At 33.7% G+C, this 19,544-nt stretch overlaps 1 protein-coding gene across 4 annotated transcripts in view; it reads right to left on the bottom strand.

The window, feature by feature from the left end:
• Positions 1 to 19,544, bottom strand: part of LOC100159811 (neuroligin-4, Y-linked-like) — a 516,542-nt gene that overhangs the window by 384,753 nt on the left and 112,245 nt on the right. For all 4 annotated transcript variants that reach the window (XM_029488726.1, XM_029488724.1, XM_029488727.1 and 1 more), the window contains one exon: positions 3,030 to 3,926. In XM_029488726.1, the coding sequence (XP_029344586.1) occupies positions 3,030 to 3,501 (472 nt within the window). In that variant the 5' untranslated portion in view covers positions 3,502 to 3,926. The remainder of the gene's footprint in view (positions 1 to 3,029; positions 3,927 to 19,544) is intronic.

The following is a 19,544-nucleotide window of genomic DNA, read 5'->3' as shown; positions in this document are numbered from 1 at the left end:
ATTTCTTGTTTTTTGCATTTTTTTATTTCGTATCGGACGCCTTATTATACGACGACAACGACGGCGGGAGAAATTCTTCTCGGAAAATAATTTGTTTTATACATTCAGGTAGCTGATGGTTAGGTTAGGTAGATATGTCCCGCATTGTATAATAATAATAACATAATGTGGGTATCTCTCTGATGAAATTTACCGAATAATAATAATATTATAACATCGCTTGTCTCGCATACCTATTCAATCGATCGGACAACCGCGTTCATTGTGTACGAATCTTCAGTTGTGGCGGGCATAGTGCAGCACGAAACATATCAATGCGATATTAACAATTATTATTCAATTATTATCCGTCACGTAGACTTGTGTCATATTTGCTTGTCTCGTACCACAAGGTAGGTAGGTAAATTATTATTATTTCAAGGCCCAACCGTGATTCCGTGGTGGTGATACGTCGTGTGCAGTTGTTGTAACCGTTATTTTATTTTTTATAATATTTCAGGAATACGTGAGTTTTGCGTACGACCACTTTGGATCACTCGGAAAGTTTTAAATGTATTTCCTCTGTATATACCGTGATTATAATTTAGAATTCATAATTGCGCACTATAAACAAGATTACACCGAGTCTACGAAAAATGTTAAAAACCACTATTGACTCTTCGCCGACGGCGCTATGAGATGGAAAATATAACGTCCTTAAGTAAGCAAATTTCGTTCGTGGATTTGAAGAAGACGAGTTTTTCTAATTCGCTGAAAGAATTGCTCAACGAATTCGGAATTTAATTTCCCCTGTACATTTTGTTTGTGTAAACAAAATAAAAACTTGTGCAAAATAATAATATGGATAATGAATGTACAACAAATTACCTATTTACATATTTTCACGTTTATATTATAATAGATGTGTAGACATTACATTTTTTGTAAAACATCTCTGTACACGACGACAATGATTGTAATTATTTCGAAATCGTGTATCGATAAAAAATCGTGATGATGTGTTATCAATATTATGAAATAAACTAGTATAATAGAAAAATCACTATAGCTGGTTCATACAGTAAATTTTAAAACAGGTATCAATTGACAATATAATAATTAATACCTTTGCGTAATATCATGAAATAACTTTTAATTTTTATATTTAGTTAACCGATGACCGATATAGCAGTGATCTGAACAGATGATTTTGGTTCACTAATGTAATAAATTAAGTGATTAAATGTCGACAGATGGGACAGCATTAGCTCGTGATGGTCCACTCGCTTATTATGACGTCGTTGAGTCTTCTCCGGCTGCAGGTCATGGTGAGACGCGCAATATGTCTTTATATTAATATTATTATATTTTTTTAGTTGTGGGAATATTACAGTAATAATTATAATCATATATATATAATTATTGTTCGTGTGATAGCTCTTCGGTATCCATCCAAATAAATGATTATATAAATACGCAGAATTAATTTTTCTCCAACGGAGTCTGACGTTAAGTAATAACAACATAATAATATTATTCCCATACACTTAGACTCAATTTTCTGCTCGAGCGCGCGACTTTTACGGCTATTTCTATCCGATGCATATTAATTTTAGACCGTTATATTATAATCAAGCAATATATCGTGGCGCGTAGGTAATAGAATTTGGCGGATTTCTACGTCGTGAAAATTAGGGGAAAAATCGGAACGCTCAACAATATAACGTCATTATAATAATATAAGTGTACTTAAAACTGTAAGTGCGCGTATTAACTATATATATGTATATATATATACATTAAACACGTACACTGAACGTAATACCTATGTAGGATACATATATATATATATATATATATATATATATATCTATATATATATATATATATCCATATTATTATTGCACTACTAATACGAATTTATTGTTATGGATTACTTTTCGGTGTACTTGGGGGGTGGGGGGGTGTAGGTACGGATCTCTGCCACGTCTAACGAATATATATACCATAGTAATAATAATAATAATAAGCGTTCTCTTTTATTTATTTTTTTATATCTTATACTTACTCCACCCGAGAGATAACTACTACTGCTGCGGCTATTATCGTGAACGACTTGAGTTTAAATATTATTCTCTTGTTACGGTTTGTCTTTGCAAACCATCGAGTCTTAAAGCTACCGTAGGAACATTTAAGTCACCGCGGGTTTAGGTGCGGTCGGTTTAAAACATGAATTATGATTACGGCAACTCGCATAACGACCGACCGCGGTAACACGCAGCGGTTGTTGTTGTTGCTCTTGTTGTTGTTAAAGTTTGAGCGTAAGTCTCCAATATATTATGTTTTCTATAATTTATTTTTCGCCCGGAGCCAACGCACCGTGTAATATTTTCAGACCAGTACATGCGATGATTAAGTATTATTATTGTACGCGTTGCCGTCAAAACATCGTCTTAGAGCGCTCGATAATTCTCGTGCACTGCAAACACGCTGCGAGTTATTTGTATGGACTTGTAGCGAGAAATAAGAAGCTTATTGTACGTCGTAGGCATTTACGGACGACGGTCGAAAGTATATAATTTAAATTAATTCCAAACTCGAAATAGAATTAAAAAAAAATAATAAATAATAATTTTGAAGTTTGTCCCGACGCGATCAAAAATATTTCCAATATTACGAAATATTTGGATGGTTGGAATTACGCACGAGAGATCAAAGTAATTCCCACCCTTTTTCAGGCGACATCTTAAAGACCAGTCGCCTGTAGAAAGTGTATGGGGGAATCCATTTTAGAGAATTTATTTCAGAGATTTAATGCGATATTGAAGTGGGATTTCAGACCCGTGCAGTGTTTTACTTTTACCAAAAGAACGTTCTAATAACAAAATTATTTTATTTTCGGTCTACCCCCTCCCCACCATCAGACGGGGATTCTTTGATCCCCAGTCTTCTCGTTAATAGCCACACGGGGTGATCTCGTGTTACCCATCCCATACCCACACAAACCCCCAGCCCGTCCATCGACAATACGATCGGTAAACGTCACTGACCTTGGGAAGGGGCGTAGATGTTCAGGTACAGGCAATCCTCGGACTGGTTGCGCAGGTACGGCAACAGCCGCTTGAGGTAGACGAGTCGGCCGACGGGCATGCGGTGCAGGGCCGCCGTCTCGTTGGACACGTCGGGCAAGCGTTGCGGGCAAACGGGGCCAGGGGCGTCGGCCATGCGGACGCCGTCCCAGGGCGACGGGGTGCGAGTGGGACCGAAACGGTTGGAGCCGACGGGCGGCGTGGCGTACGGCACCCCTAGGAACGTGTCGACGGTGGCGGACGGCGGTGCGCCGGGGGCCGCGGACACGGCCGCGTCTACGGTGCGCACCACGCCCTGGAGCTTTCCGTACCGGGTCTGCACGACCCGCGTGAGCGTGGCCGCAGACGCTGCGGGCGTCCACAGCGCGATCACGGCCACGATCGCCACGGTCAGCGCCACGGCCGCGGCGCTCGCGGTCGGTTGGCCGTTCATTGGCCGCGACACCGATCACCGTCGGCGTTTCTCGCGTCCCATGATGTCCGGCACCGCGGCCGGCGACGCGTCTCCCGTATCCGCGGCCGGTGGCGTCGGCTGCGCAGCCGACGCTGCTCCTGATCCCCCGGCTCCTGCCGCCGGTGTCTCCGACGCTACTGATGCCGCCGGTCGCGGTGATGCAGTGGCCGGTCTCCCGGTGCCGTCCGGCGGTCGCGGGGCCGCTTCGTCAGTGTCGTCTTCCACGAATGTGCACAGCAGGTACACCGCTACGGTGCACGTCAGGTACACGATAGTCGTGGTGATCACGTCCGCCACGCCAAAGTCCAGTGGCGAACTGGATTCGCGTTCAACGTCGTCCAACTCGTTCATTCGACGGCCGATCTGAGCGTGGGCGACCGATGCAAAACGTTGTCGCCACGAGCCTGCAACCGATCACAACAATAATAATTTTATAAGGTTATAATTTTAAGTTGTTAGCAATATCATAATTTGTAATTATACATAGTTTCAAAAGAGAGAATGCGTTTTTCGATTTGAACATATTAAATATTTTTTTGCATTATTAGTATACTAATTAAACTTTAGTTGTTGTAGACAGTAAATTGTAAAGATAAATGTTACTTATGTATATCGACATACTTTATAAATAAAACTATATAGTATATTATAGTTTAAAATGTATTTAAGAATTTTTAAATTTATTGTAGAATGATTATAATATAAAACAAATGCGATGAATAGAAATTTTTTTTAGCATAAATACCTATGTTTTTGGGCTGGGTACAGGTATTTTGATTTTTTTACAGATTTTGGGTAAGATTTTCGCCGTCATGGTTATTTATTGATAAAATCATATTAATGATTCATAGTTTTTCGTCTATAGAGGAAAATCTATGAATCATGAATATGGTATTTGTTAGTAAGTAACCATGATAACGAGAACGTCTTGTTTGCAAAATCGGTTAGAAAAATAAAATATCTGTACCCATCCCAAAAACATATTTATGTTAAAAAAAAGTTTCTGTTCATCGGATTTCTTTTTATATTATAATCGTTCTACAATAAATTTAAAAATTCTTAAATACATTTCAAACTATAGTTACTATTATAAAGTAGGTCGGTATATATTGGTAACTTTTATCTTTACGATTTATTGCAGACTACAACTACTAATAATGCATATTTATATACACGAACATAATATTATTATAGCTATTGTTGGTATTATTTAATACCAAACAATATATTATAACTGTAAGCTATTATTGAAATACATGCGCTTATTTACATACATTTCGTGCAGTTATGAGTGAAAAAAAATGTAATTGTTTTTTGACGGAATGTATACAATATAACGAATATTAATCGTTTCAAAGAACCGTCAAGTTCGTTCGAAAATAGAGATTTAACTGAACTATGTGTACTCTGTCCAGTGTAAAAATAACCTCGGGCGATAGCAATTGGTGTGGTTACAAGGAATGGCGGGCTTTCGGAACGTTTACTTTATTATTTCAACAACCACCAAACTCGAATTTCGCCAATGGTTAACGTGGCAAAGCAATTACCATGGTATATCGGCCGACCACCGGAAACGAAAGCAGTAGAAGACGAAATTCGACGAACCCTATTTAGTCGAGGGATTTGGTCCGACCGAACCGGATGAAAATCGATCGCCGTGGCCCGCGACGGAGTCCCTCGACTTATATCATGAGACACTGCCTATATTATTGCATTAAATCGGATGATGAAAGGAAAATAAATTCCAATATTTAATGCTGCGGGGTCGGTAAAAGACGCTTTGTCTACAACACAGCTAAAACTAGCCCTTTAGGTTACGTCCAATAGGATCAATTGCACTGTAGTGCACCATGTCTATGCGGAACGCTTCAGCGATTGCGCAGGGCCGTATAATGGACAAATTTTAGTTTAGAGTTTTAGACGACATAATATTCTATAAGTGAATAACGAGTATTAATATTATTATTATGAAGTATTGACTTACGCACTCAAAAGCGTGATCAAACAATGACGCACGATTATATTGTGATACGACACGCGTAGTCAACAGAAGTCGAAGTTCTTCATAAACGAAATAATTGCTTTAATTTTGTTCAAGGCGCAGAAGAGAACGAATAATAAGCCTAATAATATGTTATCGTTAGTGTGACATCACATCGTAAGACATTCGCAAACGTACATTATCAGTTTCAGTATATACGTATTTGAGCATAATAATAACATCTACACATACCTATGAAATACGCCGACCGTGATTGAAATATTATCATTCCAGTGAGCTAACGAGTTGAAATATATTACAGTGCGCAAACATTATTTCGTTACACATAATATAGGTAGGTAGGGTATTATACACTCTATCATATTATTATTTTATTAAGACTCGCGTTGCCAAAAGGGATTAGTAAAAGTTTTTAAAGTCTGAGCGTTAATCCTCTGAAGCGAGTTACAGTGCAACGATGGCACCGTCTCGTGTCCTATATATATATATATATATATTATATATAAATATAAGGGGAAAAGATAACGGCAGAGACGACGTTTTAATATAAATTCACCAAAGTACACATTCGTTCGTATTTTATATATAATAAAATATACAAGTGTAATTGTGTGTGTGTGTTTGAGAGAGAGCCTGTGAGCGATATATTATTTTCGTGTGCACACGTACAACACTTGCTTTTTGTCGATTAATTTTAATACCCATCGCGCGACACAAAAACTTTGATATTAAATTCCTGGTGCGGCGGCGGGAACGAAACGTTTACAGCTAGTGTGAGGTACCGGAGAGGAGACGAGACAGAGCGAGAGACAGCGTGACGGCAGCAGGGAACGATAGGTTTAGGCGAACTATAAATAAATCGTTCGAACCGTATTATACCACACTCGCGGGCTTACCGCTGGTATTGCGATTTTCTGTCGTTTTCGAATTATTATTATGTTATGGCAAACGCGTTTTGATAGCAAAAGATTATTACCGGCCGCTTTTCCGAACTAATGTCGGTACGAACAAATCGATGACATTTCACGCGGTCTAAAGAGCCACGCGTCGTTACATATTATTGACATCTTCCGGGTCGTGGACCTCTTTCAAGTATAAGACATAATCAAGGGTTCTCACTCTTCTATCCCCCCCCCCCCATAAAAAAAAACCACACATATTTTTTATTTTTCTCATTTTAAGTTTGATATTATAATTTAGACACCCAATAATGACCGGTTTGTCCCGTTGCTGTATTTCGAGTGGTGGAATACGAAGCGTACGTTGTCGGATGTTTCATTGAAATTAAACGACCACTCGGTCTTATGAAAATATTAACATTTAACATACATTCAATATTATAATTTACAATATAAATATTTAGTTTCTGACTTGCTCAATTTTTGGGTTATTAGAAAAAAAACTCTCAGATTCGCATTCCACGGAATGCGTGGACCCCCAAGTAACGGACCCTGTAGGAGTCAACCGACCACCGGTTAAGAATCGTAATAGTAAAGTTATCGTACATATTTCAGCAATGATAATATCATAATATTATGCTGCTGCAGTTGATCACTGTAATATTCAGTTGACTGTGGGAAAGGGCACACACAACATGTTATCATCATCATCATCACCATTACCATTATCATACTCCGACGACGGTCGGTGTCAATCGTGTGCAGCCCTTAATCACGATCCGGTATGTGAAGTGCGTTACGAATTTAACAATCGAACAACAAATTTATATATAATATATGCACATGTGTGTATTATGTATGTATATAAGTATGGTCAACGTAAATTGACACAACCAAACGTTCATTATTAATATCTGCGGCGAACACGCATCCAAACAATGCGTGGCAAAATATAATATATAGGCTGACATAATAATATCATATTCAAATAATACAAAAATACTACTGCAATAATGGTTTATAGTGGATAAAAATAAGCGCCAACCATGAAAATATTTTATATGACCCGTATAATTATACGCGATATCGTCGTCTACAACTATATAATATTATGGTTCACAAAAATACCGTTAAATGGAATCTTTAAATTCGACAAGAATTCGTTTCTTAATCAATTTAGTACCGACCGTTCATTACGACTTTCATACGACCGCGCGGCATTTCGATTTACAGGATGCATAAAATACATAATTGACATAGGTAGATAGACGTTTTAAGACATAGAAATGTGGTACTACGATTTGTGCGTAGGAAAGAAGTAATTTCTCGAGGCAATAATATATACGTTCCTTAGAAACATTATAAACGCCAACGATCGTCACCCCATTTAAGAGACGATTCGCCCAGTCAATTTTTGACTCTCCACAACTCACTGACGTCTAATTATTTGTTTAAATTAATTAGTGAGAATAATAATAACTTTCGATCGGTATTTTGCATATTTTGGAAATTTGTTTTTTAGTGACCAATGAGCGACAGCATAATTCGATTATTTATCTATATTTTAGCAATTTATATTTCTCATTAAAGTTTTATTCTTCACGGTCGCCTTCACCTTGTAATTGTCCAATATCCAATGAGATTGACCGTATAAATAAATAATAGGCATTTTAACAAATTTTTCATACCTTATATTTTTAGTTCACGACATATTCCAAAATATATATTAATTTTTGTTTTTAAGATATTTTTACAAAATGTATTAGCAATATTATAATTTCTGTTTTTTTTTTCAGCCTGTCATGCTTACGATTTAGTTTTTAAGCTTTTTATTTTTTTTGCTGAATATAATCAAGTAAATGGATTTATACATAATATGATGAACCATTATTATCTTAATGATTATTCAAAATCGTCTCACGACGTAACGCTTACGCATGTCTTAAAGCTTTGTTAGTTGTTCGTTTATAATATTATTAAATAAATTAGGAATTAGGATCTGCGCTGTATGGATAAAATAATATAAAATAATGTTTAAGTGCTAAGATAATATTTTTTTTCTCTCAGAAATTGCTAAACATTAGCTATCATATTTAATGATAGCAATTTATTTAACATAATCATTATCTGACGTTTCTGAATTTGCGTACATTCATTTATTTTTCTATATTTTTAGATTATAATATTTTCAGTTAAAATCATATCGTATTTTTGTTTCGTCGTGCGATGTTACAATAATTATTATTAATGTTTCACACTACGGGAATTTCAAACAAATAATATAATATTATATGTATACCGTCCAGTCACTACAACGGTTTCGTAATTATGTATATTTCTGCATTTGTGTGTGTGTGTGTGTGTGTGATTTTGATTTTTGAAATAGGTTCGTCTAGATGAAAGGACATATTAGCCTAATTACTGATAATATGCAATAGGACGTCAATATGCATGTGATTTCTAAGCATTCGTTTACGTTAACCAGATCCGTATCATCATACCCATGGATATTTTGAAAAGGAAAGATTATATCTATCTTATATGTTATTACTGGTCCGATATTTGATATGGCCCCTATTTATAGTAGTATATATATTATATAGATGCAGTGTTAATTAGAAACATCAAATTACGTTATATGGATCCTTCATCAATGACGAATACATCTATCAATATAGAATTTGACAAGTGTATTTAACCTAAATCCATCGCGTATTATATACAACGCGCAGGCATTAATATCAGCTGAACGAAATGATTACCTATCCGAATGTAATCACTATATAAATTGGTAAATGAACAAAATAAAACATTTTTATTTAAAAAAAAAAAATATTAATTACCTACCATAGAAGAATTATTATAACAATTCAATACGATAATTAAAAATTACAATTACCATATTATCTGTTGACGACAAAATCAGTTTATTTTGAGGTTCAAAGTGAAATTTAATCAATAATATTATTGTCAATTGATATTATTTATTTAATTTTTTTTTTTGTTGGTTGAGGATGAAACAACTGAGGTAATTAGCCTGTAGAATTGTGGGGGAGGTTACTGTAGGTTTTGTACTCGTGCGTGTTTGTTTTGGCAGAATTTTTAAGTGGGCACCCGTGGGTATCTGCCATTCCCGAGTTGGGGATGGAGGCCTCTCTCTCCGGACACAGTGACTGCCCGAAGAAAAATGCCGCCCGTGGCCGAGCTCGAACCGGTGACGGTGCGCGTCGCAACTGACCGCGACGCCTTAGTCTGCTCAGCCACTCCGCCCCCCTATAATTTATTATTATTACCCATATGTAATATTTTATATAATAGATAATATTATTATCCACCAAATTGTATAATATCTTGGTAAATAATGCAATTGTTATAATAAAGAGGTTCTTTAATCTCTTTTTTATCTAGTTCGAAAATATTATTCTATATTTTGTACATTCCGTTAAATTTTGGTATCGCATAATTTTTGTTTGTGTGATTTTCAATTAATGATAGTTCCCAATCGTCGTGTAAAATAAAATTTACGAAAACATGCATCGACTACTGAAATTATAAGTAGAAAAATATTTTTATATTATGGCTTATGGGGTATTCATTCTAGTATATGCTCCACCATTCGGCTTTATTCTGAGTACGGTACTACAATTATATTGACAATCGATGGTAAAATGAAATGTCTTGGTTAAATATTTAACACATGCACACCCACACTCACTGCGCTTACTTGTAAGCTGTAAAAAATGAATTAAAAATCTCAAAGTAAAACAATAGTTTACTGTCTCTCTCTCTCTCTCTCTCTCTCTCTCTCTCTTTTACACTCGACGCGAAACTTTTTTTTCAATATTTTTCCTCCGACCGTCGACGCCGTTGCGTGTAATTTTTTTTCACTCGTGTCAAACTTCGAGTGTATACCCTTAAACCTACATATCGGTTGTGTTTATTTTCGGCTACGTTTATCGAGTGGATAATTTATTGAATAAAAAATAAAATCCAATCGAAATTCACCACAGGTTTCAAGCTCACACACCGCCGCAATACTAGGTAATAAATACTTTATAACGTTTATACTGTGTCAAAATACACGCCGTTGAAATCAATATCGGGAAATAAACGCATAAAACTAAACGGATTTTATGATAATATTGACTGTGACTATAGTAATCATAGTCAAAACATATAACTAATAATGTGTGAATTTATTGACTATAATTATAGGAAAGAGTCGCTATTCATTTTAAGTGTCGTAGTCCGTCGGCGATAGTATTGTGATTGGCTGTCGCCGCACACTCATATATTATTATCACACTACATAATATTATTATTATTATTATGTGTTCAAATAATATTTTATATTTTTGCGTTAGGTACAGAAATTATTACTCCCCCCCCCTCCGCGCAGGTACACCCCCACCTATAAATAATAACACCTCGTCCCCGTTGATTCGATTTGAGAGCACTCCGTCGTCGGCGCGATTCGATTATACAGGCCGCCGACTGTAAAATACTATCGTAAACCAAATTGAATAAAGTTATCGGACGCAGACATAAAAACGGTGCAGTATGTAAATGATATATATATATAAACATATCGCAGAAATATATTTTTAGGTGAAGGAGAATATTATAATAATATATTATGATAATGACGCGACGACAACGTTTGTTTAGAGAGTCGCCACGGAATAGCGTGCGAGGTCGTTGTTGGGTTATGACAATATTATCATTATACTTACTGTAATAATAATAATAATAATAATATGCATACAGTACAACAGCTACAACAACCACTGACCTCGGCAAGTGTTGCACGACGGCGCTCCGTGTAGGCAAAATAGGTACGTCCGTGTCATTAATGCCATTGGCGTGGCGGTGGTGGACGGGTAAGGAGAATTATTATAAATATCATACAATGGGTAGCCAAAGGCGAAGCTCAGTGTCGTGTAATATTATTGTAAGGTTTTTTTCACGTATTTTTTGGCACGAAGAAAAAAACGGGTTGTCCAACTAACTCGACGTCAGCTGCTCAACCGTGATGGTCAAATAATGCGATTATAAACGGGGAAAATACAATAGTAGTAATAATAATAATACAGGACGGCTCGAAACGCAACGATAACAATAAAGTCGTAATAACATAAAATAATAATAATAATAATTATTATTATTATTATTGTTATTATACCACCGGATCTACACACCAGCAAACGTATTTAGGTGTCTGTGGCGGCGGCGACAGGTGTATGTAAATTTCTTTTACCTTTGCCGTAATTATTTTATATTATTATGATTATGTCTAATTGTATTGTTCTTGGAACAAAGCTTCACGGTACAGGTGGTAGACCGCAAGTCGGGTACAGCCGGTATAGCAAAACTGGCCTTCGCACACCGGCACAACTGTATTGCCACTATATCGATGTATCTATATGTACATCTCACCTACGTATATGTTATACAATAAGAACTAGGAAAATTGGAAATCCTAACCAGATAAATCAGGAAAACTGTACCGGGGATTGGTCGCCGGGAGCAGAAATGTTTTTCTTGTACGACTTTTGATCGCGATCTCGTGGCGTTTATAATAGAGCGTTTGATCTAATTCTAGAATCGGACATTAAAGGGGTACATAAAAATGAAATATCTTCACTTGCGGGACCACACTACACATCTCCTAGCGAGGGACGGTGTATCGTATATTCACATTATACGTACACCTATAATATAGTATATTATATATAAAATGTTTTGGGATAAAATATAGGAGTGGTCCGAACGCGGTGCAATTTTCACATTAATTTCGAATAAAACCCGTCGATATAATATATCATATAATATCTGAGCAATAATGGACCCGATAACACTTATATACGAGTAAGATTTATGATATTAAATTACTCAGAGATTAGGATTCGCCAAATAAATATTTTTATCTCAAGTATAAATAGAATAAACGATGTATGTAAATAGTAATGATATTATGCAAATAATATAATTTTGATCTGATTTTTTTTATTGTTATTGTGGCGAATGGCGATGGATGTGAAATCATTTTTGTAAAAGATTTTACCAACTCTTCATACGGTAAAAATTCATTGAATACAAAGTCATCAGACAAATCATGTACGCCATTATAGTCCAAATCGAGAGAATATCATCGTAAAATTATGTTCCTAGTAAAATTATTTTGTTTTTATTTTGGTGATATTTTGGTTCAATTTTACGTATTATTTTATTTTATGATAATAATTTTATTATATTCAGTACACTAGAATGTAATGATTACAATATATTTCGAACAAATAGTATTTGTGTATCGTTGCTACCGTTAGCAATTTAACAAGGTTATAAAAACTATATTGTCACTACCTACTGATCTATTTTATATTGCATACAGTGCGGACAAGAAACTTAAATTAATTCAGTTCCAAAATTCATGAATACGAATATTACAATAACTGATGCAGAAAAAGAGAGATATTTTCAAATAGCGGTATACGAATTCCAGTCACATTCTAAACTATATAGGTATTACGAGATGTATTGTGATCCAGTAGCAACAAAGGCTTTAATGATTAATTTATTAAAATTATCAACGGTGTTCTATGACCGTGACGATAACTCAGAACGCATTTATGAACACTATTTGAAATAAATTATAATTAGGTCTCTATTATCAGATTTTAGGTATCAAAATAGCAAATATGTTTATTTTCTTCAATTTCGACACACGGACTAAAATATTTACCACAGAACAATGCAAAATACTACCAATGTTCAGTGACCAATATTACGTGCAACTAAGAGTACATTTCAAAATTAAAATACGAAACGTTCTTATTATAATATATAACACGAACGAAGAAATATTTTAAATGAGAAAAAGAAACTACACAAATGTTTTAGACCGGAAACGCATTTTAATTACAAGTTCACGAAAGACATAAAATCGTTTTTGCTCACATCCGGTCCTAAAGTTGGATGGTAAAAAATTAACTGTAGTTCAGACAATAAAACTAATCAAATTAGTTTATGGGCATTACTCTAAAATATACCCATTAAAGTTTGAATACATTTAAAAGTAATACAGCCAAACAGTGGGCTTATAAACTTCAAACTAAAAATGATTAAATTTTCCGATATTGTATACCGTATTTACATAATATATATAAAAATTATTCTACTAAAATACTACAGTGATTACCTTTAGATTCTTAATGCTCAACTACTTTGTTTTTAAAATTGAAAAAAAAAGAAGACCAAAGAATCGTTAGTTTTAAATAATATTTAGGAACGTAATACCAAACTAGGACATCATTCCCAAAAATGTACAAGTTATAACATCAACATAAATAAAATATATTATATTTGGTATACCTATACTATATAGGTATAATAGCTTGAGATATTTAAGAATTTAATTGTATTGAATAATATTGGTTTGTTGTCGTTGTACAACTGATAGAAATGTAATTATAAGTCATAAACGTACAATAATTAATCTTTTCATTAGTTTTGTGATACATATAATTTGATTAATGGAATATAATATTTACACTATACTACACTTATATAATTTTTATTTTATTTTATTTTCTCACTCAAACTGAAAAATAATTATTTTTTTCAATGAACACAATTATTTTAACAATTATAATTATTATACTCCAGGGTTATAGTAGCTATTTCAGTACCTTTATGGTATAAATTCTAAAAAAAAATAAGTGTTTTAATGGTTTTAAACTTTCATAATATTTTGTATTACAGTATTATTTTCTGAATTCAAAACGAAAAATAATGATTTTTTTTAATTTACACAATTTATTATTATGATCATTATAATTATTATTATCCAGAGTTATAATTGCTATTTTAGTACCTGTATAGTTTAAACTACAAAAAAATGAAAGGTTTTATTGGTTTATGAGCTTATGACGCAGTTTCACCTAATAATCAATTTACACATATTGTAGATAAAATTAATATCTATTATTTTTAAAATAAAAATGTACTTGGATTATCCAGTAAAAACCGTGAAATGTGCTTTATCATTTTTTAAATTATTTTAACCATTAATTGATACACGAGTATGTTAAAAGTATGTCAAATATATAATCAAATATATTATTACTGAAATGGTTGTAGGCACATATTATAGTGGCGTATTTATGATTTTATGTGAGTAGGGTTGGGGGAAAATTTAAAAGAATAATTACGATTTAATATTGTATAATAGTTTTTATAAAATGATAAAAAATAAATAAATTATTATCCTGTTTATAAATACGCACAGCTAATCTCATAACTTCCAAATGTTTTTTGTTTTGATTTTTATCCTGCTATGGTCGTGATGTGTCTGCACATAAAACCTTTAGTTTCAATTAGATTTCGAAATGAAAAAAAAATTATTTATTTCAATCGCGATTTAGTGTTTAAGTTGTCCATCAAAACTATACGAAAATATACGCGTCTTATACCCCTCGATGATCTCGGCCGAGAATGGAGTAATATTATTATTCAAAGTGGATATCTAACTACCTACCTGTTCAACTATTATCCATATATAGGTACAACAGCAGATGAAGCTCTGGCGTTTATTGTTTTCGACGACCGACAAAGGTATATTGTTCGGACGAGGATCGTGATCCGACACGAAGCCCGCGATATGATATTGACGTGTAAGGAAATTTCACTATTAATCGGATGGCCAGAAACGTTGTGAGACATATTATAGTTGTGTGGTCGGTGGTGTAAGTCACCAAGTCGTAGGGACGATGTATACGTGCATCACGACGACAACGACGACGACGGTATTAAAATGGTATTACGTACCATTATTATATAAATGGTCGCAAACAGCACACTATACACGACTCTCGTGTGTGCGGTTCAACTGGGTGAGCTTACTATATTTTTATTATTTACGTTGCAAAACGAGCCGCGTGTACCTACGCACGACGTTCAATGAATAATCACCGTGCACACATATTATTACGACCGTGTGTCGTAAAAAGTTTTGCGTGCTCGCGAAAATGTTTTCTCGACATTTGATGTACCTACTATATCGTGTACCTGTACACGGTTCGGCGCGTACCTACCTACCTACGATCGTGTGCGCTCATGGGGAATTCGTGTTTTTCCTTTGAACGCGTCCTAGTCATGTCTATATAGGCAGGTGTGTGGCGGGCGAGTGAAATTCGAGAGCACCACTGGCTGGTCTGTTCCACCCCGCCGTCTTTTCGTACACCACCGCGGTGAGCGATACACGTTATGATAATAATAATAATAATAATCAAACAGACATACACGTATGCCAACTCCTGTAGGTAGCACTATAAATTACAACACAATATATAATTAATAATTATATTATGATGCACAAATATATTTCAAATTAAAGGAGCACAAAAAAAATATTCTTCAAAGTATTATTTAATGCTAAACCATTGTAGTCAGAACTATTAAAAATGATTTTAACAAAATTCAATCTAAAAAAGGTGGGTAAGTGGATGTCGCTCTGCTGTACAGTAGGTTACAAGTGGGTCACTGTATAATTGATAGTATTAAATTTGAATTCAATGATATAATATCACTGTATAAGAAAAACGATTCTGAGTGGAGACGGTTTGTCAGTCTAGGTATTAGACATACCTATTAATAATAATAATAGGTGTACTTATCTATAGTATTAAAAAAAAATTGACCTATAATAGGTATTAATAATAAATTCCAAATTAATCATATCACAATATCCATCAGGTAACGCGTTATACATCAACAACAAACCGTGGTACTATCATAGATATATAATAGTATACTTAAGAAGTTTCAAGTACCCACAAATAATATTATACAATCACAACAAAATAACTAAAATAGTTATTCCAGGTTTTTTAATATGTAATTTTGTCCAAATTTGAACTTAAAATGAGTATAAAAAGAAACTGTGATTATGTATATTTTAGATTTGTTGGGAACATTAACATATATATTGAACAGTAAATGGCCTAAAACAGAACCCTGTGGAACATTAATTGAAATATTACTTACATTACTACATTCATTACTAACCCTGACTATTTGAGTTTTATCGTTTAGGTATGACTTGCTTAATTTTAAAATATTACCTCTAATCCCAGCATAGTGTAACTTTCTAATTAATAGATCTAAATTTATAGTGTCAAATGCCTTTTTTATATCAAGAAAAACACCTATTACTTTTATCAATATTATCATAAATGTAATTAGTAATATGAAATAAGGCGTCATTAGTGGATATTCCCTCCCTAAAACTAAATTGCTTAGCCAAAAAAAATTTATATTTTTTTTAAAAAATTGACCAGTCTGACATTAATACATTTTTCTAATACTTTTGAAATTGATAGGGTTAAAGAAATTGGTCTATAGTTCTCAGGTAAGCCTTTATCACCAGATTTAAATATTGGGATAGCCACTACTTTTTTGAAGGCAAAAGGAAATGTACCTAACTCAACTACTTTATTAAATATAATTGCTGAAGGTTTGGAAATAGATGTAGAAGTCATTTTTAAAACCTTATTTGATAAGTTGCTCTCATAAAAAGAACTATGATCTTTAATCTTTTGTATAAACTTTATAATTTCATCATGAATGATAGGAGTAAAAAATATACTTTCATAGATATAGCACCCCTTATTTAAGTCATGAAAATTATCATTAAAATAATTTTTATTTAATATAATATTATCATAGATATTCATCCCTACTGAGGAAAAGTAATCATTAAAAATGTTAGGAATAATTTTATTATCAGATATCTTAATACCTTCATTGTTTATTAAAGAATGTACTGTATTTTTGGAATTATTAATAAATTATTATTATTATAAATTAACTATTAAAAAACCTAGAATAATTATTTTAGTTATTTTGTTGCGATTGCATAATATTATTCGCGGGTACTTGAAACTTCTAAAGTATACTATTATATATCTATGATAGGATCACGGTTTGTATTGATGTATAACGCGTTATAAGTACCAAATGGGTATTGTGATATTCCTGTGTATATTATAGTGGACATTATAGGTCATTTTTTTTTTTTTAATACCATGCATAGATATAAATATATAATATGTCAACCACCTAGACTGACATACCTACCGCCTCCGCTCAGAATCATTTTTCTTATACAATGATATTATATCATTGAATTCAAATTTAATACCATCCATTATACAGTAACCCACTTGTAACATACTGTACAGCAGAGCGACATCCACTTGTTCACCTTTTTGATGTTTTATTTATGTAAAAAAATATGTGATTTTTTTTGTGCTTATGATGATATAATTAACAGATTTCATATATAACGTTAGGTTTTTTTTTAATATTAAAAATACTAAAATAGATATTTTCGTTACATGCCTACATACATTTTAGTTACAACGATGCAGCTAGTAAATTAATTTTAATACACATTTTAATATTTCAAAAAAACTAAACTCTTTAGAAAGATTCTGGTTCCACTAACGTTTTCAGCACTTAAAAACACTTCAGATGCTTAAAAAAAAATTAGAAAATATACTTCAAAGGTAGGTAAATTACTGTGTGAAGAGAGTAACATTTACGAGCATAAGATAAGCAATTACTGAGAGTCCAGCCCAATGACGTCACGCTTTTTTTTCAATTCCTCATAACTCATTGAATATAATGTTAGTAGAAACTAGAAACGTTAAACCTATATCATTATTCTAAGAATTTGATTATTCTTTCAAATTAAGAAAATTGTTTTTGTTTTGTACTCCTTGTTAAAGGAAATATGTCACAAATAGAAAAAAATAAGAAATAAAAATGTTAAATCTATTGACGTTTTTTGATAGTCACTAGATCAATAGTAATAACACCAACAATCAATGTTTGTTGATATTGAATTAACCGCAGTTTTATAACTAAGGGCTATCAGCAGCACACAGGGTGCTATTAAAGACAACCACATCTTGCCCAAATGCCATAAACTATGGATGCAACTATAGCTACACTCTGTCAAACATCTTTTGGCGAGATAGAAACTACCGTCGTAACTGTTGTTTCTACCCGTAATTGTGTTAGATCAAGAACGCCAATAGGGGGTGGGGAGATTTAGGTACTATGCTCCCCCAAGCATTTACTAAATGTCGTTTTAAGCTGATTCATTATTATTAAAGTAGGGAGTTAGCTTCCCCCACCCCAAATTCCAAACGCTATTTTTGTCTATGACTCGGACTAGGCGTTCGATCACCGTAGACGATGACGATCGCCTACCTATCAAATAAAATTACATCGAAATATTCAAAACGCGTGGGCCAGTGAGTGGGTGAATTTCTGGAAAAAATATTTTGTTATCTTAACATAGCGTATAAATAATGTTGGACGTATATATCACAATATCCAACACGTGTATTCTGTCCTCTGGGGACCCAAAGGTTTAAGGAACGTAAATTATAATCCACGCTGCATTTAGAGAGCGATCTCGATTACCCGTTTACGAAAAACAATATCATATTATGATTTAAGACTTCGTTCTAGGTGTTGATGTTGGCAGGGTTGGGCAGTATCTTCGATACAAGTATCTAAGATACGTATCTTAGATACAATTGTATCTTGTATCTTGTATCTCGATACAATTATGTGAAGTATCGAGTATCTTGTATCGCGATACATTTTTAGTCAATGTATCGAGTATTTCATGAATTAATTTAATCGAAAGATACTCGATACATTAATGCGATACTTTGAAAAATTAATTGTTTACGATTATTTTTACTCGTCAGAAACCACTTTTGAAAAGATAGTGGTGTAATGGTTGTATATAAAATATAATATTATTTTACACACGTACTTTGAATTGGACTTTACGTCTGTAAGACTGTACCTTATTTTTCTACTATGTAATAGTACCTACACCTTTCGCGATAAGGTAGGTAATGAACACGATAAAATTAGTAGATTATATTTTTACACAAACACAGCCGGCTACACACCTGGTGTTCTGCGGACTGTGAGTCACTATGTGACGATCGTTTGCCTTTACTACACTGACTCAGATTGTATGTAATATAATATTAATATGTCCGAAATTAAAAATAATTTGTTTATTCCACTCATTT

The sequence above is a fragment of the Acyrthosiphon pisum genome, chromosome A1 (genome assembly GCF_005508785.2).
Source record: "Acyrthosiphon pisum isolate AL4f chromosome A1, pea_aphid_22Mar2018_4r6ur, whole genome shotgun sequence".
Classification (NCBI taxonomy): domain Eukaryota; kingdom Metazoa; phylum Arthropoda; class Insecta; order Hemiptera; family Aphididae; genus Acyrthosiphon; species Acyrthosiphon pisum.
The sequence above is the reverse complement of the archived record's forward strand: the minus strand, read 5'-3'. Positions and strand labels throughout refer to the sequence as shown.